The sequence below is a fragment of the Syngnathus acus genome, chromosome 6 (genome assembly GCF_901709675.1).
Source record: "Syngnathus acus chromosome 6, fSynAcu1.2, whole genome shotgun sequence".
Classification (NCBI taxonomy): Eukaryota; Metazoa; Chordata; class Actinopteri; order Syngnathiformes; family Syngnathidae; genus Syngnathus; species Syngnathus acus.
In genome coordinates, this window is record NC_051092.1 from 14,369,519 (window position 1) to 14,391,407 (window position 21,889).

The following is a 21,889-nucleotide window of genomic DNA, read 5'->3' on the forward strand; positions in this document are numbered from 1 at the left end:
CGATGAGTAGTATTCGACGCTCTGTTGGTTGGCCTGTCTAGTGTGCGGCTAGCCGTTAGCTCGCTGGCTACGCAGGAGCCATTCGGCGTCGGGCAGCTTGGCTAACTGTGGACCAAAGCCTTCGAAAAGGTCGCTTCTTTGCATCCACAAAATGTCAGCGGTGTCCGTTTGTTCAAGTGGACGTCGTTATTGATTACAAGACGAGTGAAGATTGAGTTTTCTTAGCAACGGATACCTTTTTTTCGTTTCGGCTCAAGCTAGCTCCATGGCTAATGTGAGCAGCCCCTAAGATGGAGAAAGGTAGGCCTTCCTTTTTAAACATCATTTTCAAATTTCCTGATCGCTGCATACCTAATCGTACGTAAACGCTACTTAATGTGTGCTTATTGCATTTGACGATTGCGGCGAGTTACTGGATGGAAAAGAAGAAAAATAATGTCATCGAGCGGCTTTCGACCGACGAGCTATTTGCACTTTTCATTTTTTTCCCGTGTCCAACTGCAGCATTTAGTCGTCTTTACTCGACACATGACGTACATAGCGTTGAAGTAGCTCACACAGTCGTCTGTTTGACTGGCACGGTTTCTATCTATCTATCTATCTATCTATCTATCTATCTATCTATCTATCTATCTATCTATGCATATCATGAATGCATGGACTTGCGTATACACACAATCACGATCCATTGTGGAAATGAAATATGAATGGTTTTTTTGTCAAAGGTTAAGCCTGTCGTTTTGTGGAATAAAGTCATTGAAATCTGTAATTGGCACACACACACAAGATTGCACCTTAGTTCCATCATCAACCACATTTGCTGTGTGAATGTGTCGTCAGTTGTCTAACGGCAGCCTGGCAGCTACACAACCCAGAGCCGGCTGGCCGGCCGGCACCTGCAACCAGGACAATTGAGGGCACCTCCTGCAGCTCTTCACTTTGAATTGGACATCCCCTTTTTCTTTTCTGGATTGTTTTATATTATGTGCCCTCCCTGCATCCATTGCAGCCTGGTCACCCTGGAAGGGAGATCCTCCCATCTGTGGTCTCTTCTCAAGGTTTCTCATTTTTCCCCCAGTAGTTTTTTTTTTTAGTTTTTCCTTGCCCTCCTGGGAGTTTAAGGTCAGGGGATGTTTGAGAATAATTGTCAATTTTTGAGGCCCTTTGAGACTTGCTTGTGATTTAGGACTATATAAATAACTTGACTTGACTTGACTAGGACCAGCCAATCCCCCCCGGTCCCGCCCCGCCCCCCCGTCCCAACAGCGTGATGTCGTCCCGTCCCAGGAATCGGTGCGCCTCCTGTCCGCGGCGGGAAGCCGCGGTTGGCAGACGTGCAGCTCGCAGCGCCTCCTGCATTTGCTGGTGGAGGAGAAGGTGTGCGGGATGAAGTGGCAGAGCCAGGTGAGCTCGCCGCCGGCCGCCATTTTCTTCTCTTATGGCGACGCTACGGCTTACCACTTTCCTGTTTATGTTCAGAAAGTTGAGCTGCCTGACAGCCCCAGATCCACCTTCCTGTTGGCCTTCAGCCCTGACCGGTGAGGATGCGAATGTCTGAAGGCGGGCGTGGCTTGAGTGTTGTGTGGCTGTTAATGTTGTCTGTGTTTCCACGGCAACACTCTTCAAGGACCCTTATGGCCTCCACGCACGTCAACCACAACATTTACATCACGGAAGTCAAGACCGGGAAGTGCCTCCATTCCCTGGTGGGCCACCGTAGGACCCCCTGGTGTGTGACCTTTCATCCCACCATTCCTGGCCTAGTGGCCTCCGGATGCCTTGACGGCGAAGTCCGCATCTGGGACTTGCACGTGAGTGGGCGAGGCGGCGGATCCGGACGGCGGATCCGGATGGCGATTAACCGTCGCGGTTGTCGGCACAGGGCGGCAGCGAGAGCTGGTTCACAGACAGCAACGTGGCCATCGCCTCGCTGGCCTTCCACCCGACCGCTCAGCTCCTCCTCATCGCCACCAACAACGAGCTGCATTTTTGGGACTGGAGTCGACCGGAACCCTTCGCCGCCGTCAAGACTGGCAGCGACGCCGAGCGAGTGCGGTGGGTCTCGCCAAGCTGGCGTTCAACTCTTTCTCCTCGTCATTTGACATTGACATTGTTTGGGTGTGTTCCTCAGGTTGGTGCGGTTTGATCCGCTGGGGCACAACCTTTTGACGGCCATCTTGAACCCGTCGTCCAATCAGCAGGTGAGCCACGCTCCATTCCCGCGACGCGATCTCCGGCCCGGTGCCGACGTTTTGTGTTTTTTAGAGCGAGGACGATTCCGAGGTTCCCATGGACAGCGTGGAGCAGCTGCCGCACCCTCACTTCCGCCAGCGTTCCTTCTTGCCTCAGCCCGTTCGCCGCACGCCCATCCTGCACAACTTCCTGCACATCCTGTCGTCCCGCTCTCCCAACGCGCAGAGCCCCAGCGAGCAAGCGCGGCCCCTGGCCGACACCACGGAATCGCCCGCCGCCCCCCTGGGCCACTTTGTCTCCACGGAGCGCGGGGTGTCTTTCCTGGAATGCACCCGCTTCCTGGGCATGGCGTGCATGTGCAGTCACTGCTCGGCCAACCGCGGGCCGCCTGGCGTGTCGTCGGAAGCCCCCCAGACCCCGCCTTCTTCGGTCGCCTCCTCGGCGGCCCGCACGGAGCCGCGCCCCTCAGCCTTCACCTCGCTCTACTACGGCGGCAACGGCGATCCCAACTCCACCTCCAGACCGGGACCGGACTGGACGCGCAGCTTGCTGAGTATGAGGGAGGGCGGCGCCGGCGCCAACGTGCTGCCGCCCAGGACCTCGTCGTCGTCTTCGCTCGGCCTCCTGGCGGCGTTGCGTCAGCAGGACAGCTCGTCCCACTCGCCGGTGTACACCTCGGCCAGCGACGGGCGGGGCTTCTCCCAGCAAGGGGACGGCTCGGGCACCAGCAGCGGGCACCACCCCTTCTGGGACGGCTCCCGCGGCAACCCCGCCTCCTTTCGGAACGTGTTGCAGTGCAATCTGAGCCGCTACTTCCTGGAGTTTGAGCGCATGCAGGACCTGGAGCCTCCGCCGGCGGGTGGCCAGGAACCGAGCCAGGAGCTTCTCAATAACAACGTGGACTCGGACAGAGCCGGCCCTTCCTCCTCCTCCCCCACCATCATCCATTACCAGCCCCCGCCGCCGCCTCCCCCTTCCTCCACTCCCCAAGCCCCGGAGCCGGGGGGCTCTCGGGGGCACCTGAACCGCTGCCGCGCCTGTCACAACCTGCTGACCTTCAATCACGATTCTCAACGTTGGGAGCGCACCAACCAGACCTCCTCCACCTCCTCCTCATCCGCCCTGCAGCCCACTTCTGCCTTGTCCTCCTCGCCCTCTCCTTCGCCTGACGGTCCTGTCCCGAGCGCCGGGAGTTCTCTGGACAGCCAGCGACGGCCAGTGCCCACCACTGCGCCGGCGGCAGCTTTCCCTCTGCCGTCGTCTGCCGAGCAGACTGTGGGTTTGGTGTACAACCAGGACACGGCCCAGTGGGAGAGGGTGTACCGCCAGGCCGCCACCCGTGCCCCCGACCCCTCCGAGGCCTTAAGCCAGGAAATGCCTGTGGATCCCTCACCCGTGGACGAGGACTACCTCCGAAGGTAGCGTCGGTCAACTCAAAGTCCGCGAGTCATACTTTCCGCTCACCTTTTTCTTTGTCTCTCAGGAGACTTCTAGAGTCTTCTCTCATGTCGCTGTCTCGCTACGACATGACCGGATCTCGGGACCACCCCATCTATCCCGACCCGGCCAGGTAAGCTCGTTGATCACAACCCAGCGATGAGCCGCGAATGCTAACAGACGTGCCGCCGCCGGCTGTCCAGGCTGTCGCCCGCAGCGTACTACGCCCAGAGAATGATCCAGTATTTGTCCAGACGGGACAGTATCCGTCAGCGCTCTCCTCGCTACCAGCAGAACCGCCTGCGGGCCATGTCTTCGTCTTCATCCGACGGGCCGGCCGGAAGCGTGTCGGGCTCCGTGGAGAACCCCGACGTGGACTTTGACGAGTTGGAGTGAGTTGGCTGCGCGTGGCCGCGGGTGTCCGCGGCTGGCGTGGGCTAACAACGATGTTGTCATTTCAGTGATAACAGCGAGCGAGCGCGGCACAGGGCGCCCCGGAACGCCAGGATGTCAGCGCCGTCATTGGGTCGCTTCGTGCCAAGGTGAGTTTGCGTCAGGTCCGGTCGAATATTTATATATAATTTTTGCGGTCCCGCCCGCCCGCAGGCGCTTCCATCTTCCCGAGTACCTGCCTTACGCCGGAATCTTCCACCACGAGAGAGGCCAGCCGGGCTTGGCCACGCACTCGTCCGTCAACAGGGTGCTCGCCGGTAAGCGTGCGTCCCTCAAACTCAACCTGACTGCAAGCACGGCTTGAGGAGACTCTCCCAACTCCCCCCCCGTCAGGCGCGTCCATCGGCGACGGCCAGTCTGCAGTGGCGAGCAACATTGCCAACACAACGTACCGCCTGCAGTGGTGGGACTTCACCAAGTTTGACCTGCCCGAGATCAGCAACGGTACCAAACAATGGGGATCTGAGTTAGCATCTGTTAGCTAAACGACTAGCGCGGCCATCTAAACTAGGAGTCTGCGGGATGTTCGCCACCTGAAGTTGTTTTTTCTTTGTGCGCAGCCTCTGCCAATGTGCTGGTGCCAAACTGTAAGATTTACAACGACGCCAGTTGCGACATCTCGGCCGACGGTCAGCTGCTGGCTGTCTTCATTCCCAGCAGTCAGCGCGGGTTTCCCGATGAGGGAATCCTCGCAGTCTACTCCTTGGCGCCGCACAACCTCGGGGAGATGCTTTATACCAAAAGATTTGGTAGGAGACATGCGTGGCTGTCTTCATCTCAACACGACTTGTGACTCCCGTCCTCATTTTCTTCCTCCCTCCCTACCCAGGTCTGAATGCTATTTCAGTTAGCTTATCACCACTGGGCTGCTATGTGATGGTGGGGCTGGCCTCTCGCAGGATCCTGCTACATCCCACCACTGACCACATGGTGGCGCAAGTCTTCCGCTTGCAGCAGCCGCACGGAGGAGAGACCTCCATCAGGGTGAGCGAATGTTGCGGTCATCTCGTCATCATCGTTGCCGTTCAACCAAATGAATGAAGGGACTCTTGGCTTCCAGAAGGTCTTCAACGTGGTCTACCCCATGGCGCCGGACCAGCGGCGTCACGTCAGCATCAACTCGGCTCGCTGGCTTCCCGATCCCGGGCTGGGTCTGGCGTACGGAACCAACAAGGGGGACCTGGTCATCTGCCGGCCCGTGTGAGTGCTGGCGTTGATATGGCTTCCTGTTTACTGGATGTGATTATCTTGCTAATGTTAATGGTCAGTGGCAGCAGGAAGTCTGCTAGGTCAAGACCTTCAATTTGCTTCGTTAATGTTAACGAGGTTGAGCCCCCGCCTTCCTGCGTACACCTCAATTAACACACGCGCGCGTGTTCAGGTTCTACCGCAGCGACGGCGAAAGTGCCACCGAGTCCGGCGCCGAACCTTTGTTTTCCGTCAACAACGGCAGTGGCGGCCGGACGCGAGGTTCCGACCGACCCGGGTTAGTACTGTTGTCGCCTCGACTGTGGGGGACCCCGGCGTCGTCTTAACGTGCCACGTGGGTGTTCAGGCCCAGTCGTTCGGGATGGAGGCTGGATCGAGACATGGGCCTGATGAACGCCATTGGTCTTCAGCCCAGAAACCCCGCCCCCTCCGTGACATCCCAAGGAACGCAGACGCCCGTGGTCCAGCTTCAAAACGCCGAGACCCAAACGGAGCTTTCCGAGCCCGGCGCCGCTCGCCTCCGAGCCGGTACCGATGTCTTCTGTGCGCCTTCCTCGCACTTTGACCTTTTCCACTGATCTGCTTTCCATCTCGTTCCTTTGCTTAGCGCCGCCCGCCGGCCTAGCGGCCGACGGCCTCGAGTCCCAGACCGCGGGAGCTTCGGACGGGAGTCATGGCGGCCGTGCCTTGGGGGAGGTCCCGGCCAACGCAGGTACACCGCACGTCAAGTCCAAAATGTTTTCCACCCCGCCACCATTCATCCCACTGATTCATCTGACTAATCTTTTTTTTTTTTTACCTGAGAAAGCTACATTTTTAAATGTTTTCAGTTGATGCCTAAATGTCAATGTATGTATCTACAGTCATTTCTGTAATTTCCTTACGTGCTGTTTTTAAAAGCTTGACGCGCTTTGAGTTGAAAAGCTGCTTTGCCTTGATGACACGTCGTGGTCGTTCCAGGCGAGGTCCCGGAAGGTGGAGGTTCCAGCGAAGATGCGCTGGCTCGGATCCACCGCCTGATCGCTGAGCGCGGGATGACGGCCGTGGTGCAGCGCGAACAGAGCACCACCATGGCGTCCATGGGTGGATTCGGCAACAACATCATCGTCAGCCATCGGATCCATCGTGGCTCGCAGACTGGCGCCAGGACAGGCAGGACCGCTGTCGGGCCCGCCGCCGTTGCCGCCTCCTCTGGGGCGTCTCTCGTCGGCCGGGCCGCCGACCCGCCCGAGCGCCTCGCTCCCCCGTGGGGCCCTCGCTCCGCCGAAGGCGCCGACGATGTTTTTGACGGCGGCAGCGCGGAAGAGGACTCGCTGCCGGGCCCCTCCTCCTCCTCCCCCCCCTCCCGTCACAGCAGTTTCCAGGGTGACCCATACAGTAGGTAGTGAGGGTTGGCCCCCGATCTGAGCGAAGTTTGCCCTTATCTTCCCTTCAAACCTTCAATGGCGTCAGCGTGCACTTCCCGCCCATTTGGAAGCAGCGCCAACATTCCCACCACAAAAGGGCTCAAGCGCGGAAGGGCTCGAGCGCAACCCGCGCCCGCCCACCCGCCGGCGCGCTCGCACGTTAGCTCGAGCGCCACGTCCCGGAGGAGCGGCGGCTTCCTCTACCAGCTGGTGGTTAGCTTGCACTTTTGTATTATGTGACCTTGAAACGCCGTTGTCGGTCATCCGTCGCGACTGAAGCTCCTCCCGACAACCGTGTGCGCGCGACTCGGCCGCCGCTCGCTCACCTAATTTATTGCGGGAAGGAAATCTTCTTTGGACTGCTTGGGATCACGCGTTAAAACATTCCCACTGTCAGTAATGTCGAGCTTGTGATTGGTTACAGCGACGACCAAAGTCGCTCTCGCTTCATCACCACCAGAAAGCCGCGCGCACCTCCCTTGTCCCCTCAGACTCCTTGAAAATAAAACTTGAAATGTTTCCTGTCGACTGTACAGGCACCACGTTTACATTTCCTGTTTTAAGCGAGTGTGTGTGCGTGTATGTGTGCATGCCCGCACAAATGCGTGCGGGTGATGAACCTTGAGAAGTGCAGTGAGACTTGTGATTGTTAGGGTTTGGATGGTGACCTGGCCCAGGTCCTCCTGGCTTTACTTGACTGGTTAACACTGAACTAAAGGCGCTGGTCGCAGTGGCGCTCTCGCTGCCGGCGCCACAACGCCGCTGTCACCAGTCATTGCTCTGATTTTTAGATGTGATGTCATTAAAGAACGTTGAGACTCCAACGGCTTCTTCCTCTTGTTTGAAAGTTTCAAATTGAGACCATTTGTTTTCTACGCAAGACATGAGAGTGATGGCTATGTTAGTTAGAATGGAGAGAATGATGGATGGATGGATGAATTTAAAATGACGCACTTAATCCACACGACTGTGTTAATGTATTTTCTTAGCCTCATTTATCAAAAGCAATCGCTGATTTCAGGCAGACTGTCTTCTCTGGCAAACAAATGATGAGGGTAGATGTGATGAGGAGGAGGAGGAGCAAGGAGGGACGCCACGCCACTTGTTGAAGTGAGGCGAGCACATGCGACATCAAGTTGAAGACTTGTTGGAGGCGTCGGTGCTCCTTCGTGGGTAAGTCAACACTAAGTCAAAAGTTCTATTTGTACAATTGACGTCAGTTTTGTGTGCTTTGAAAGAAAATGGCAAACGGGTCAGACGGCAACGCCTCCAGCTGGCCCCGCCTCACGCTCAACACCTCCGGTCAGTCCGCTGCCCAGCTGCTGCTGCTCACCGGCGTGACGGTGGCGCTGAGCGCCGTCACCGTGCTGGGGAACTCGCTGGTCCTCCTCTCCGTTAAGGTCAACCGCCGCCTGCGTACCGTCAACAACTACTTCTTGCTGAGCCTGGCGACCGCCGACCTGCTGGTGGGGGCGGTCTCCGTCAACGTGTACGCGCTTTACGCGGCGTGCGGCTCCTGGCCGCTGGGAGCCGCCCTCTGCGACCTCTGGCTGGTCGTCGACCACAGCGTGAGCGCCGCGGCCGTCTTGAACCTGCTGCTTATCAGTTTGGACCGCTTCTTCTGCCTGACCCGGCCGCTCAGCTACCCGCTGAGGCGCACGGGCAAGACGGCCGCCCTGATGATCGCTCTGGCCTGGCTGCTGTCCTTCTCCCTATGGACACCGGCCATCCTGTGCTGGCAGGGGGCCGGGGCCGAGCGCCTGGTCCCCGAAGCGGAATGTTACCCGCGGTTGCTCGCTAGCCCCGTAGTCACTCTCGGGACCACCCTGCCCGCCTTCTTCCTGCCCGGTGTCGCCATGGTGGGCCTGTACAGCCACGTATCTGCCGCAAGCCGCCGGCGTCTGAGCGCGCGTCGCCGGCCGCCGGGGGACCAGGTCGGCACATCTGCTTTTTCCCTGCGGGGCGAGGCTACCGGCGACCGCTCCTCCTCCGGCAGATTCAAACTTGGAAGGAGCGGAGGGGCGTGTGCGAGTGCAGACCCGTCGGAGTGGACCGCCCTCTCGCTGCGCCCGTCTCACAGTGCGGGCGACTACTCGGCTCGATCCCGACGGCACCGGGCGGCCTCGGCGGCGTTGTCTTCGGCCGCCTCCACCCGGCATCGGGGCGCGGCCAGGGAGAGAAGGGTGACGCGCACCATACTCACCATCCTTCTCACTTTTATCCTCACCCGGGCGCCGCACAACGCCATGGCGCTGGTGGCCGCTTTCTGTCACGTACGTATCCCGGACGTCCTGTGGCAGGCGGGTCTCTGGCTGGTTTACGTCAACAGCGCTGTGGACCCCGCCTGCTATGCTCTGTGCAACCCCACATTCAGGAGCACCTTTCGCCGCCTACTGCGATGTCGCTGCCCTGACCCGTCCGTCTGAACTTCAACGGGCTTCATCATGTGATGAAAATGAGGGGCGTCTGGGTCAACGTCGAGAAGCTGATTTCTGCCGTTTCAAATATGGCAACTGGAAATGACAGACAGCATCATTCATGCTGTCACTTGACCTCATACATGCTGTCGTTTGACGTCATGTTAGGTCTGTTTTGATGAGACATCGTACTTTTTCTTAGTTTATTTGATCAGTGACGCGCAGTCAAGGCCTTCAAGGCTTCTGCTGGTCCAAACACAACCAACTTCCATGAAATAATTATGTTTAAGTTATGGCACCTTGAGCGGTGCGAGCGACGTTTGGAAAAATAGCATCAAATTAAAAAAATGGTATGGCTTACAAAATAAAAATACTGAAAGGTCTTTTCATTTATGTTAACCATAACGAGGTGTGACAAAATGTTATAACATCTCGACGAGTTTTATTATTTGATGTGTGTTTCTGTTTCCTGTCTCGTCTGGAGCTCAGTGACGTCACTTCCTCCAGCTCGACTCGCGCTCGTATTTGGTTCAGTCGCTGCAGCTGCGGTGTATGAATAACACCGATTAGCGTAATTTAACACAAAAATGGACCGATGGCCGGCCAGTCCAGGATTCCCTTTGGGAGAAAAAGAAGAAATTACATTTGGACACACTTTCATTTCATAGACGTGGAGAAGAAAACGGAATATGTGGTGGGAAGAAAAGATGGGGAGTAATACGGCCACAAAATCACGCACCGCGAATCTCAAGAGACATCCTCAAGGCATTCTATAATGAAATGGAGGTAAGTCGAGACATTAATGTAACCCCTGGTCTATACTCTTAGGGAGTTATTCTATATTGACAGGGTTCTGAAGAATTGCAGTATTTAAAGAGACAAAAAATACTGACTAAAACTGAAATAAAATATCAGTTTTCTTTGACTATCACTGGACTAAAATAAAAGTTTTGTTTATACTAAAACTGGACAAAAATAACAGTTGTCAACTAAAACTAGACGAAAATAGACTATTCTGACTAAAATAAAATAAAATGCTCAGACTTTGTCAACCAAAACTTAAAAGAACGTTCATGAATGTTAATAAAACAAATTAAAGCTAATGTGAAAGCTTGACAAAGACCAGATTAATGCCTCAGACTCATGGGTCCTTTTTTTCCTGACAACTCGAACCTCCTATTGTTTAAAGGGGCGTTCTAGTGTACATACGTTTCCTAGCTGCAAATATATCACGAGGCATTAACTGGGCAGTTTCTGATATAGTTTTCTTACTGGCCGATTTACTACAACAAAATTTCAATATCCAGAAATGATAGCTTTTAGTTTTGGTGTGCCATCCCAAGATTTTAAATGTCCCCATTTTGCCCGGCCACCCCTGTGAAAAATTTCCGGAGGCGCCACTGGCCCCAGTTCACCCAGGCGACCGACCCTCATAAACGAGGGAGGAGAAGCGCTATGGAAGATGGCTGTAGCGGCCCCTGCTGGAAGAGGTGCAGAACAACAAAGTGAGTAAAAATAGTGCTACACTGTCCACTCGTCGTGTCATGACTGCCGTGAGTGGCTCCACGAATTAATCGTGAGAAACACGAAGTGCACGAGAAAACGGGCGTTCTTCCACTTCGAAGGCGGTCATACACCACTACCGTACAAATACGTAATACGGTATGTAAATGATCTGCGCACAGACTGTAATAATTGAAGCGAGTGAGAGAAGACGTGTCCCGTGCGTGTGTGATGCGGGCGCGTACGTGAAAACGCTCGCGCGCTCACGTTGACTTTCGGTAGTTTCACTGAGTTTACATCCGGGTCTTTTCCCTAGGCAATGGGAGACGCAGCACCGCCGTTCCTTAGGCAAAGTGAAATAAATTCGCCGCACCGACACAAAAACTAGTCCGCTTCGGGAGGACACCTTTTTACGGGCCGGCGGGGTCGGTCGACGCCGTCAGACTAACTTTCGGAACCAGCGTCACTGATATCGACGACCCGATGGCGGCTGAAGTGGCTTTATGGAGACAGACAAGTAGTTTTGCTAGGCCTTCGTGAAGCTCCGCGGCGGAGCGATATGAGGTGTGCGCAGGCCGAGCTGAATGAGATTGAACAAGAGTTCTTGTTTTGTAGCTTCAGTTTGTGTCTTTTCTCACGAATTTGACTAAAGTAAGCCCAAAATTTAGTAACTAAGTCGCGGTGCTTGGGAAGGAGCGAGTGGGACTCTTTATGGGCTTTTGTTCCATCGTGGATCGGGTTGTTGGAGATATCTATTGAATTAATCTGGAGGAGGACTGCTGCTGAGTAAGTGCACATCGAGCTCTTCCATTTGCTAACTTTAATGTCGCCCTCACTCGCTCGCTTGCTCGCCTCGAGTTGGTGCTCGTTGCGTCCCGTCCCGTCCCGACCCCGTCCCCATCTCCGTGTGCATTCTCGCGTGCGGCCTCCGGGCTCTTTTGGGGGCCTCGTTGCGCTCTTTGCGGCTTCTTGTCGGAGTTCCTGCGGAGGAGGAGGAGGCGGTGGAGGAGGAGGACGACGACGAGGAAGAGGCCGACACAAGTTGGGCAGCCAGAGGCGGCTCGTAGCCTCCTTATCCCTCGCTCGCAGCTCTGTGGCCAGCGTGGGTGGTGGCCTTTGATCCACCTCGGAGGCATCCGTACGCCACCCTTTGGCCGTCGTGTTGTCGGCCGGGTGTCAAAGCGCGCTCCGCCGGCCTCCAGTCGCCTCTTCTTCATCTTTGGGAGAACTTAGCCGCGTTAGCTTGCCAGGCTAACGTGGCGTTAGCGTCAACTAGCTAGCGAGCTAACGTTAACGTCCACTTGTTCTCCGACATTCGGCGCTACCGTCACTTTCAATGTCTTGGACCGGGTGAGGCTTAGAACGACCGCCGGAACCGACGACCGACCTCGCGGTTGCGGCGGCCCGAACTGTTCGGAAGGAGAGCTGGAGCACCCGGCTGGCCATGAACAAGACTCTTATAAAACATTTATTACAGCACTTGACTTGAGTGCTTGGAACACAAAGTGAAACCTCCATCTTAACCGTCGTCCGTGTTCGCGGCCCGCGGCGGCTCCTCGCCAGCGACGTCCCTAGACCTGACGTCCCATCCCGGCTCCAATTACTCCAATTAACCCGGCGGCGGGCGCGCGACCGCCCCCTACATGCGCTCACCTGTGTGCCCTTAAGGAGTGACGTGTGTAACTTTTCAACTTGGAAAAGCATTCATCGGGCAAGTTTAGTTGCAAGTCAGATAGAAATAGAAAGCAACGGAAATACTTTACTGCCAATATATGGTGCTGATACAAAGAAGTGTGCGTGGGGTGGGGGGGAAGGGGGGAGCGCACTGTGATGATGTTGTAGGACTCCATCGGTACACAAATTCTACCTTTTTAGACCTGATTTTTATCAATACAACTTCTGCAACATGCCTTCTCTAATAAATGCCACGCGTAGCGATAATGCACTGACCAAACTGATTTATGGATTGAATTTTCTTGCAAGTATTTTAAGTGTTTTTTTTTTATATATTACATTTCTTTTTTTTTTTATATTACTTTTCAGACGAACAGATCATATCAGTCATCAATACACCTTTATTGGTTCATTTGACTGGGTCAACCAGTTGACACTTATTGATCAGTCATTGATTGAGCGAGCTAATGTCTGACATTGGTGTTTTGCTGGTGTATTGATGAGACGTTGATGATCGATAGCTGTCGTGTGTTTGTTGTGCAGGGCAGAGGGGCGGAGTCCAGTCCCACAGCCAGGTGGTGAGTCCCCATTTATTCCATATGATTCATCCCGTAACCTGAGTTGATGGATATTTACAGTACATTAAACATGTTGACTTAATTCAAAGCTAACTTGTCACACAAGTGAACTACAAGATAAAAATGTTTTCAAAAGACCATCGTCAACTCAAAGTCATGCGTGCACCGCATAAAGTGAAACAATTTAAAATAAGTTGCTCAATAAATGACTTTTCATCATAACACATTTCATGCACACAGATGAACGGACCGGCACGAATTCCCTAAGAACTTTGTTCAGAGTTTCAACTACTTCAATCTTTCTTAGTCAAAGGAGGAGTGACTTGGGCATATGCGGCAATACTTGGGCTGCAACCATCTGCTACTCCTTGGCATTTGGATATCCTACTGAAAATTCTATTGAGTAACTGAGGATATGAATAGTTTTTTTTTTTTTTTTATGTAGACAAGCAGCATTTTGTATTTAAATTTATATTGTGCGTATTTTCCTCCCTAGAAACATAATAATTTGAAAAATAATAATTTGCAAAATAAAAGCATACCGAGGCATCATTGTCCACATATGACTTTGTAATGAAGGTTTATTATGTAGTTGGTCTTCTTCACCGCCGTTGGGGTTAGCTTGACTTTGTCTCCCGACAGGGAAAAGTTAAAAGCGCTCTTGGCAAGTACCGTAATTTTCGGACTATAAGTCGCGTTTTTTTTCATAGTTTGGGTGGGGGGGCGACTTATACAGAGGAGCAACTTATATGTAAATTATTTCACAAATTTTCAAAATTAAAAAAAAAAAAAAAAAGTGAAACCGTGATAAACAAACCGCGATGTAGCAAGGGATTACTGTAATTTGAATTTCAAGTAACGTCAGCAGCGCGGCGCGGCAGTTGTTTACATAAAGGACAAAGATTCGATCACGGGATGACGAAGGGCCCCACGTACTACCGGGATCATTAGCGGCTTTGTTTCTAAGTGACACGGAGGACAAAGAGTTTGAAGGATTTAAGGATTTGGAGTGACACAGAAGGTTTGAAAAACTATTATGGCTTTTACGCACGCCTGGTCCTACTCCACGGAGCTCTCTTTCACCTCCGTGGATTGAAGTCGGGGGCCGGTGCTCGGCCGGGTGGCTGTCCGGGGACGGTGGATGGGGCTCGGACATGGCTTTTACGCACGCCCGGTCCTATTCTATGGAGCTCTCTTCCACCTCCGTGGCTGGAAGTGGCACCTCCGGGGATGAAAGTCCACGCCGCCACAGGCCTGGAAGTTCGTTTTGTTAAATAAAAAGCCATTTACCAAACCCACGTCTTTCATTGTACTTTGTTAACGCTACAATATAGTTATATACTAGATCTGTGGAATAACGACGATGCTGACGTCAGGGCGCACGCGCGGCGTTGTTGACAAAGGACGAGGAATTTGATCGATGGATTTAATGATTTGGAGTGACACAGATGGTTTGATAATATTATTGCTTATGTAATAGTTAACGTGATATATAATTTATATATCGTTATATGGGCCTGTGGAATATTTTGAAGTGCAAGTGACGGCGCGCACCCAGTGTTGACATAAAGGACGATCGATGGATTTAATGAATTGGAGTGACACAGATGGTTTTATAAACGTGTTATTTATGTAATAGTTATTTGAATAACTCTGAATGTTACGTCAGGCCCGTTCTCAGCTCTTCGTTTCTGTTTATGTCACGTTAGCATACCTATCGTTTAGCCTGTTGCTCGTTCATGTCTGTTCTTGGTGTTGGATTTTGTCGAATAAATTTCCCCCAAAATGCGACTTATACTCCGGAGCGACTTATATGTTTTTTTTCACGTTATTGTGCATTTTATGGCTAATGCGACCTATATTCCGGAGCGACTTTTAGTCCGAAAAATACGGTAATGTGCTTTTAGCAAACTTGAGTAAGTTGCAACGCTTTTTTCTCTCTCTCAGCAGCACGTTCATGCTTCAGTTGGATGCTTTTCCCACCGGAGACGGCGTTCAGGTACCGTCACGGCTCCCAAACATCGTCTGACCTTTACGAGCTTTATGAGTCGGGGAAACATCATGTCTACACAGGTCACGCGTTGCTTCGGCAACGCCCCGAAAACTTTTCATTTCTGCTTTGTGTCTTCAGGCTGATCCATCAGCTGAAAGACTGACTGCGTCAATGATGGAATTACAGACGTTGCAGGAGGCTTTGAAGGTGGAGATCCAGATCCATCAGGTGCCACTTTTTTCTCCGCTCACTTTTGCTGCCTGAGGAACGTTTCAAATTTCGGTCAGCAAATTAAATGGCAATGTGCAAAACAAACACGCGAGGCTTTCTAATCGCACCCACGCCTTGCAATAAACAAGTTTTGACCGAGAATGAATATAAACGCAGAGGTCTCAAACGTGTGGCCTGGGGGCCATTTGCATCCCACAACTTGATGCGACAGTTGAACATCAGTGTGGCCCTCAAATTTGTTTTTTTTTACCAGTCGATCGCCATCCGATTCAATTGAGACTGGCTTGAAATGGATTCTCATTCTATTCTCTTTTTATTAACCAGTGCTGTGTGTTTGTGGTGTGTGTGTGTGTGTGTGTGTTGCCGCACTCAGAAATTGGTGGCCCAGATGAAACAGGACCCTCAGGTAAACTCGCCTGCGATGCCAGTCACAGGAATAAGCAGTCACATGACTTGTCACTTGACCAATTTTTTCTCCGTCTCCCAGAATGCTGATCTGAAGAAGCAACTTCACGAACTTCAGGCAAAGATCACTGCTCTGAGTGAGAAGCAGGTAGAGACACGTGCTGCCGGCCGAGGTTTGGACTCGACACAAAATTTCATCGAGTGTCTCATCTCATGCGTGTTTGAGGCTTGCTCCTCTGAGGAACAGAAAAAAAGCGCCAGAAAGGCTCAAACTCATGTTGGGATTGACCGGCGCATTATTCATATCTGGAAGATATTTGTCTTGGAATGGGGCGAGTACGCAGCGCTTGACCGACACCACGACGGCGTACTTGAAAACACTTTGAGCTCTTTGAACTTGTCGTCGCCCTAGTTTCCATGGAAACCGGCACTGAGACGCGAACATGGAAATTGCCTGAAAAGGTCACAAAGAAGTTGTTTACAAAGGACAAACTTCATTTTTAGCGGAGACGAGCAACATACCGACAACACAATGAGACAGATATAGTCCCTTCCAAGGACACGACGGTGCCGCTCGTCCTTTTCCCATACGGGCCAGAACATTTCACCTCACATAAAAATGAACATTGTACTCCAACAGAAAAAGGTGGTGGAGCAGTTGAGAAAAGAGCTACTGGTCAAGCAAGAACCAGAAGCCAAAGTGCAGCTGCAGGTCCACGCGCCTCCTGTAGGGGGCGATGTCAAGCCCACCAACCTGGTGCAGACTCAGCAGATATCTGGAGGACTTCAGCAGGTAGGAAATGGATCACAAAAGATGTTCCCCAAAATAGCCGGAGACGAGCGTCGGGTGCAGATATTTTCATGTTTGAACTTGCATTTCAAGTGTTGTTCTTTTGATGGGACTCGCCAGACGCTGACGGTTACGCCGGTCCTCACGACCAAGACGCTACCTCTGGTGCTGAAAGCTGCGGCCACGCCCTCTTTGCCCGGTTCCATCCTGCCCCAACGCCCGGCCACCGTCACCATGGTAACCACCGCCATCTCCAAAGCCGACTCGCACAATGCCCCCATCAACCTGCAGGTGGCGGGCAAACTGAGCGCTCACAGCTTGGAGCCGGTGAGGCTGGTATCCAAGAACGCCATGCTGGTAAGAAAGCGTTTGGCCGTCGTCATCGTTGCGCTTTTCTGATGCGCTGTGATCGCTCAGCAGGTCAGACCAAAGCCCGCCTTGCCCGCTAACGTCCCCATTGCTCCCGCCCCTCCCCCGCCCATGATGGCGGCGCCCCAGCTGCTGCAAAGGCCTGTCATGTTGGCCACCAAGCTGTCACCTTCACTGTCGTCCGCCGCGCCCATTCACCAGCTACGCATCGTCAACGGACAGCCCTGCGTCAAGACGGGCTCCGCCCCTTTGACCGGCATCGTTATCGCCGCGCCCACCACGGCCGCCTGCCTGGCCAGCCCCGCCCGGGCGCCCGACCCTGCCTCCGTCCCCACTCAGCCGCCCCAGATGGGTGGCGTGACCGCCGAACCCAAGGTAGGTAAAAGCGGCGCCGATGGTGCGGCGTCCTGGCGAGTCACCCGTGCGTCTTCCCTCGTCAGACTGTTAAAGCGGGCGGCGCAGCCGAGCACAAGATGACGGTCACGCTCCCCTCTTCGTCGACTCCGCCCTTGTCTCCGCCTCCCAGGCCCAAGAAGGAGGAGAGTCCGGAGGTAGGCCACGGTTGACGTCGTCGCAATGGCGTCGCGCCGCTTGTCTGATTGCATGTGCGTCTTTCTTTCAGAAACTGGCCTTCATGGTGTCCTTGGGTCTGGTGACGCACGACCACCTGGAAGGTGAGTCTTCACCCCGCTCACATGGCTCGTATTACAGTTCGAAGGAAGGAAGGAAGGAAAGAAAGAAAGAAGGATGGATTTTGGCCTTAACCCAAATATTGGAGGAAGGAAGGGTTTTCACTGTTGCGGCTCTTTGCAGAGATTCAGAGCAAAAGGCAGGAGAGGAAGAGGAGAACGACGGCCAACCCGGTCTACAGCGGCGCCGTGTTTGAGCCTGAGGTAAATCCGTGTGAAGGTGAAGATGTGCTGGCGGTCCGAGGTTGCCTTTGCTTCCTCAAGTTGACCGTCCACGGTCAAGCGGACCCGGAGTGACGTGCTCGCTGTTTTGTGTTCCAGAGGAAAAAGAGCGCTGTGAGTTACCTGAACAGCCCTCTGCACCTGGGGACCCGGAAGAGAGGTCGGTATAAGCTGGCCGCGATCAGCGGTCCACCCGGCGACCGAGCGCGTGACTGCCGAGCGGCAGCGGTGGCGAAACCCGCTCGTAGAATGCCGAGGCGTCGGCACTAGTCCCACCCCCGTCGTGTGTCTCCACATGCTGCTATTAACACGCTTCATGTCCTCGCTGCCGTCACGTCTGACTCACTCGCACCACTAACCCGGTTTCCACGCGTCCGCCCGAGCGGCCGGGTCGAGTCACCTCCGTCGACGGCAAAAAAAAGCGACTCGTCCGTCCCGCGAAAGCAAAACGTTAAGACGGCGTAACTGTCCGAGCGGCAAGCTCTGCGAGTCCCTCCTCTGGATTGTGTGCGGCAAAGGAGCGTCACGAGCATGGCGGCGCCGTGTGCACTAACACTGTCTGTGCTTCTGACTCCTCCCCTTCCTCCTCCCGCCCCTCCTCCCCCCTCCTACCCCACCTCACGCTAGCCAACGACGACTCCCTTTCCAAGGTATGTCATGCAGACTCTTGTTGTTCTTCCCCCTCTCCATCTTTCTTTTTCTTTTCTTTTTTTTGTTTTTTTTGTTTTGTTTTCCGTCTTTGTCGTCTGTCTCATTTCACCCAGGTCGCCCACCCAAATACGGCGGCATCCCGGAGCTGGGCTGTCTCACCCCGACCTCCCCCTCCAGCCCCGCCCGCCCCCTCCCCCTGCCCAGCCCCAGCTCTGGGGATGTAAGTAACCGAGGGGGGGGCGGAAAAAGCCGCCGCCGTCGGTCGGCTCCGTCAGTAGTCTGTCAATCATCCACCCACATGTCATCAGTCTTACAAAGTGAACAGCCTCTCGGCCAAATTAGCGCACGAGCGGCCCCCCCCGCGCCGCCCCCCTGACTAAAGCTCCGGGGGCGACTGATTGGTCCGATTCTTGCTCGCAGGGAGACATCCATGAGGACTTCTGCACTGTGTGCAGACGCAGTGGCCAGTTGCTCATGTGCGACACGTGTTCTCGTGTCTATCACCTGGACTGCCTGGAACCGCCCCTGAAAAGCATTCCTAAAGGCATGTGGATCTGTCCCAAATGCCAAGATCAGGTAACGGCCCGCTTTAGGACTGTTCAACCCTTTGTAAGCATCCACACCGCACACTCGTCCCGTTCCTTGTGTCACGCATCCGCCCCCTCCATCGTGCCCGTCGGCGGCGCTCGCCTTCCCCCCGATCCCCACCGCGTCTTTTCCCGTTCTGACTCGCGCCGGCCGCTTTCTCCCGGCAGATCCTCAAGAAAGAAGAAGCCATTCCCTGGCCCGGAACGTTGGCCATCGTCCACTCCTACATCGCCTACAAAGAAGGTGAGCGCGTCGGTCCGCGCCGCCGCTCGCCTTAGGAGACAGTCGGCTTACCGACGCCGTGCTCCGGCTTGTTCGTGCAGCGAAAGAAGAAGAGAAGCAGAAGCTCATCAAGTGGAGCGCAGAGCTGCGGCTGGAGCGTGAGCAGCTGGAACAACGAGTCAAGCAGCTCAGCAACTCCATCACGGTAAACGCTTATGTATTCGTTCAAGGACGATGCCATTTTGGAAAACCGTATGTTTCTTGATTATAGTGATAGCGATTTTTTTTCTTTTTTTTTTATATATATTTAAATATATCGTGCACTCCATTTGTAATGCTAGCCAAAATTGAGTGTGGGGGGGAACAGCACATTGAGGACATTGTGTCCAAAAATCATTCGCCACCTATGAAGTGAACTTGACGGAGCAGGTCGCGTGCTAGCTTGTTGTTGACTTTTCCACTTATGTCTTTCCGCTGGCAGAAGTGTATGGAGACCAAGAATGGCATCCTGGCTCGCCAGAAGGAGATGCAGCTGTCCCTGGACAAGGTCAAACATCTGGTCCGCCTCATCCAGGCCTTCAACTTCAACCAGGCGGCGTCCGACTCCAACGGCAGGGACGGCCGAGTCCAAGACGTCACGGCGGCGCCGCCCGAAGCCGAGCCGGCCTCGCCTCAAGTCGAGCCGGCTGCGTCCGAGGCGGAGGCCGGCGACGCGGGCGAGAGCGAAGAAGCCGGGGAGCAGGCGCCGGAGAGGAGTGAGACCGCTGCCGCGGATGCCGACCGTCAGGGTGGCCTTGCGCAGGCCCCGGATGATAGGGGAGGAGCTAATTCAGAAAACAACGTCCGGGCGGAGGACGAGACTGTTGCATCGCCGCGGGTGGAAGAGGCGGCCTCCACGGAAGCGCCGCTGCCCGCCGCCAACGGTACGGCCGCATTGACGCGTCTTTCCCCCGCCGACGACGCCGAGGACAAGCCGGCCGCCGCCGGCCCCCCGGAAACGTGGGACAAACAGGACATCAGCGACAGCAACGACAAAACCTCAGAACCCTCCCAGCATTGTTTGCCAGCCGAGTGAGCGTCGCCTTCACCTGGAATACGATACAGAAAAAAAAAGTTGCCAATGTGTGTAAATGTCGTTTGTTTGCGTCGTATTGTCAGCCTGTGTCGATGGTAGATAGCGGCTTGGTCGCGCGCGCTCGCGCCCACTTAGCCATAGACGTTGTCACGAGAACGCTCGAAAGAAGACAGAGTCCATCACACCAGAGTGTGCCTGTCCCGGCGGTTTGTGAGGGGGATGGGGGTGGGGGGTCGCAGAGGGGGTCCAATAGCAGCCGGCAGACCGTCCGACCGACCCATTGCCCTTCAAACAAGGAAGTGCAAGAGAACGGTCCACCTAACTCGCCCACGCATTCACTTCTTTGTTTGAAGTGCCCCCCCCACCCCACCTGCTGTAGCCACACCCACAAAGGCAGGTGCAGAACAGGCGGAGCCAGAGCGGCATTGTTGTTGTGAGTCGTCATTGGTGTGTCCGTGTGATGTGCTTTTGTTTTCTGAGGACAACGTGTTCACGTCTTCCTGGTGTTGGGAATAAGTGCTTCGTGTTTTTCTCCGCCCGCCGCCATCTTCAACTGCCAAATGCATCAAATGCGCCGGGGGCGGAGCTAAAGCTTCCGCCTGATAGGCGACAAAAAAGAAAAAAAAAAGCACAACTTGGGTTCTTCTGGTTCTGTGATGCCACCTGACTCCTCCCACTTCGGAGGAAGCACAAGAAGAGCCCGCAGGGGGCGCCGCTCACTTTCCGCTCCGTCATTCATGGTGCCTCATTTGTTGGCGTTTTCTTTTTCTCTTCTCTCGAGGTCACAACTCGTGTCAGCCAATTTGCATATCTCATGGTCACGACTCCGCCCCCCCACCAATAGGTACCTCGAGTGCCTTCAATTTGTCTCGACTTGCACTGTGACGCGTGGACCCACCCCCTTCACCTCATTGGCCGCTCAGTGTTCTACTGCCTTAAATGTTTTTAGTTTTTTGTTTTTTTTAACCTGATCAACCGCTCATTGAGGGGTCAAAGGTTGCCAAGTCTGCCAGGTTGTCATGATGACCAAGCCCAGGCGGTGATGCACTTTTTCACTTGAGCAGTATTATAAGAAAATATGTGAGCCCCTCCCTCTCCTGTCAAAGCATGCCTTCTTATGCAATTTTTTTAGGAAGAAAGTTCATGATGCATTCCTGTTTGTTCATTCATTTTGCATATGGATTTTTGTGTTTTTGGAATGGGCGGAGCCGGGAGGAGCTGTCATTTGAGTGGGTGGAGCACAAAAAAAGGGTCCATTCATCCAAAGAACACAGATGGCACGTGGCTCATGTTCATAGAATTGCGCCGTTGCCCCAAGTCAAAGCGTCTGTTTGCCAGCGTCCAGTCATGACCGTGGCCTTCGAGTGTTGTCCTCACATGACCCCGTGACCCTGTGATTCCCCACACCTGACTTTTTTTTTTTTTTTTTATCTTCCATATGCTCAGAAGCATTGTAGCGCTCTGAATAAAGAACAAGTGTACATTGGGAATCTTTGTATAATTGTTTGTATTTTTTCATAATTTTGGAAATGAATGTGTTTATTTTTTTGGACTTGTTCCACACGTGTCTTCTGTTGGCCATGTCGGTGGGATTCTTACCTCTGTATTGAGCCTCCTCTTCTTGTGATGATGATTTTAATGATGATGATGATGCAGTGTTTCACTAAATACTGTTGCTAGGTTACATGATGGCATCAGCCACCACTAGGAGCATTTGATCAATTTCTATTTATTTATTTTATCAGTTTGCTAATAAATCCTCAAAACCATCACTCTTGTGGTCT

At 53.8% G+C, this 21,889-nt stretch overlaps 3 protein-coding genes across 9 annotated transcripts; all 3 read left to right on the top strand.

The window, feature by feature from the left end:
- The first annotated feature begins 22 nt into the window (after nt 1–22).
- ambra1b (autophagy/beclin-1 regulator 1b) lies at nt 23–7,522 on the top strand. Of its 3 annotated transcripts, none has more exons than XM_037253485.1 (19): nt 23–300; nt 1,220–1,404; nt 1,480–1,538; nt 1,628–1,811; nt 1,883–2,055; nt 2,132–2,201; nt 2,266–3,611; nt 3,677–3,763; nt 3,834–4,022; nt 4,092–4,172; nt 4,237–4,340; nt 4,417–4,527; nt 4,644–4,832; nt 4,913–5,067; nt 5,144–5,283; nt 5,465–5,569; nt 5,639–5,820; nt 5,900–6,004; nt 6,253–7,522. In XM_037253485.1, exons 1-19 carry the CDS (start codon nt 291–293, stop codon nt 6,675–6,677), a joined length of 3,900 nt encoding a protein of 1,299 aa, XP_037109380.1. In that variant the 5' UTR covers nt 23–290; the 3' UTR covers nt 6,678–7,522. The 3 variants fall into 3 exon arrangements, with proteins under 3 accessions (XP_037109380.1, XP_037109382.1, XP_037109381.1); XM_037253487.1 differs by having other exon boundaries at nt 5,918–6,004; XM_037253486.1 differs by having other exon boundaries at nt 5,147–5,283.
- Nucleotides 7,523–7,939: 417 nt separating this feature from the next.
- Nucleotides 7,940–9,433, top strand: LOC119123961 (muscarinic acetylcholine receptor M4-like). Its single transcript, XM_037253381.1, has one exon. The coding sequence runs from the start codon at nt 7,940–7,942 to the stop codon at nt 9,122–9,124; it is 1,185 nt and encodes a 394-aa protein (XP_037109276.1). The 3' UTR covers nt 9,125–9,433.
- A 1,729-nt stretch (nt 9,434–11,162) lies between these two features.
- Nucleotides 11,163–21,877, top strand: phf21ab (PHD finger protein 21Ab). Of its 5 annotated transcripts, none has more exons than XM_037253555.1 (18): nt 11,163–11,404; nt 12,836–12,870; nt 14,818–14,869; nt 15,002–15,091; nt 15,468–15,500; nt 15,582–15,647; nt 16,140–16,292; nt 16,410–16,646; nt 16,707–17,033; nt 17,099–17,209; nt 17,281–17,332; nt 17,472–17,551; nt 17,669–17,729; nt 18,220–18,440; nt 18,641–18,796; nt 18,976–19,051; nt 19,132–19,235; nt 19,512–21,877. In XM_037253555.1, the coding sequence occupies exons 3-18, from the start codon at nt 14,828–14,830 to the stop codon at nt 20,103–20,105; spliced, it is 2,403 nt and encodes an 800-aa protein (XP_037109450.1). In that variant the 5' UTR covers nt 11,163–11,404; nt 12,836–12,870; nt 14,818–14,827; the 3' UTR covers nt 20,106–21,877. The 5 variants fall into 5 exon arrangements, with proteins under 5 accessions (XP_037109450.1, XP_037109451.1, XP_037109453.1 ...); XM_037253556.1 differs by having other exon boundaries at nt 16,710–17,033; XM_037253557.1 differs by lacking the exon at nt 18,220–18,440 and adding an exon at nt 18,197–18,219 and having other exon boundaries at nt 11,164–11,404.
- The last annotated feature ends 12 nt before the right edge of the window (nt 21,878–21,889 follow it).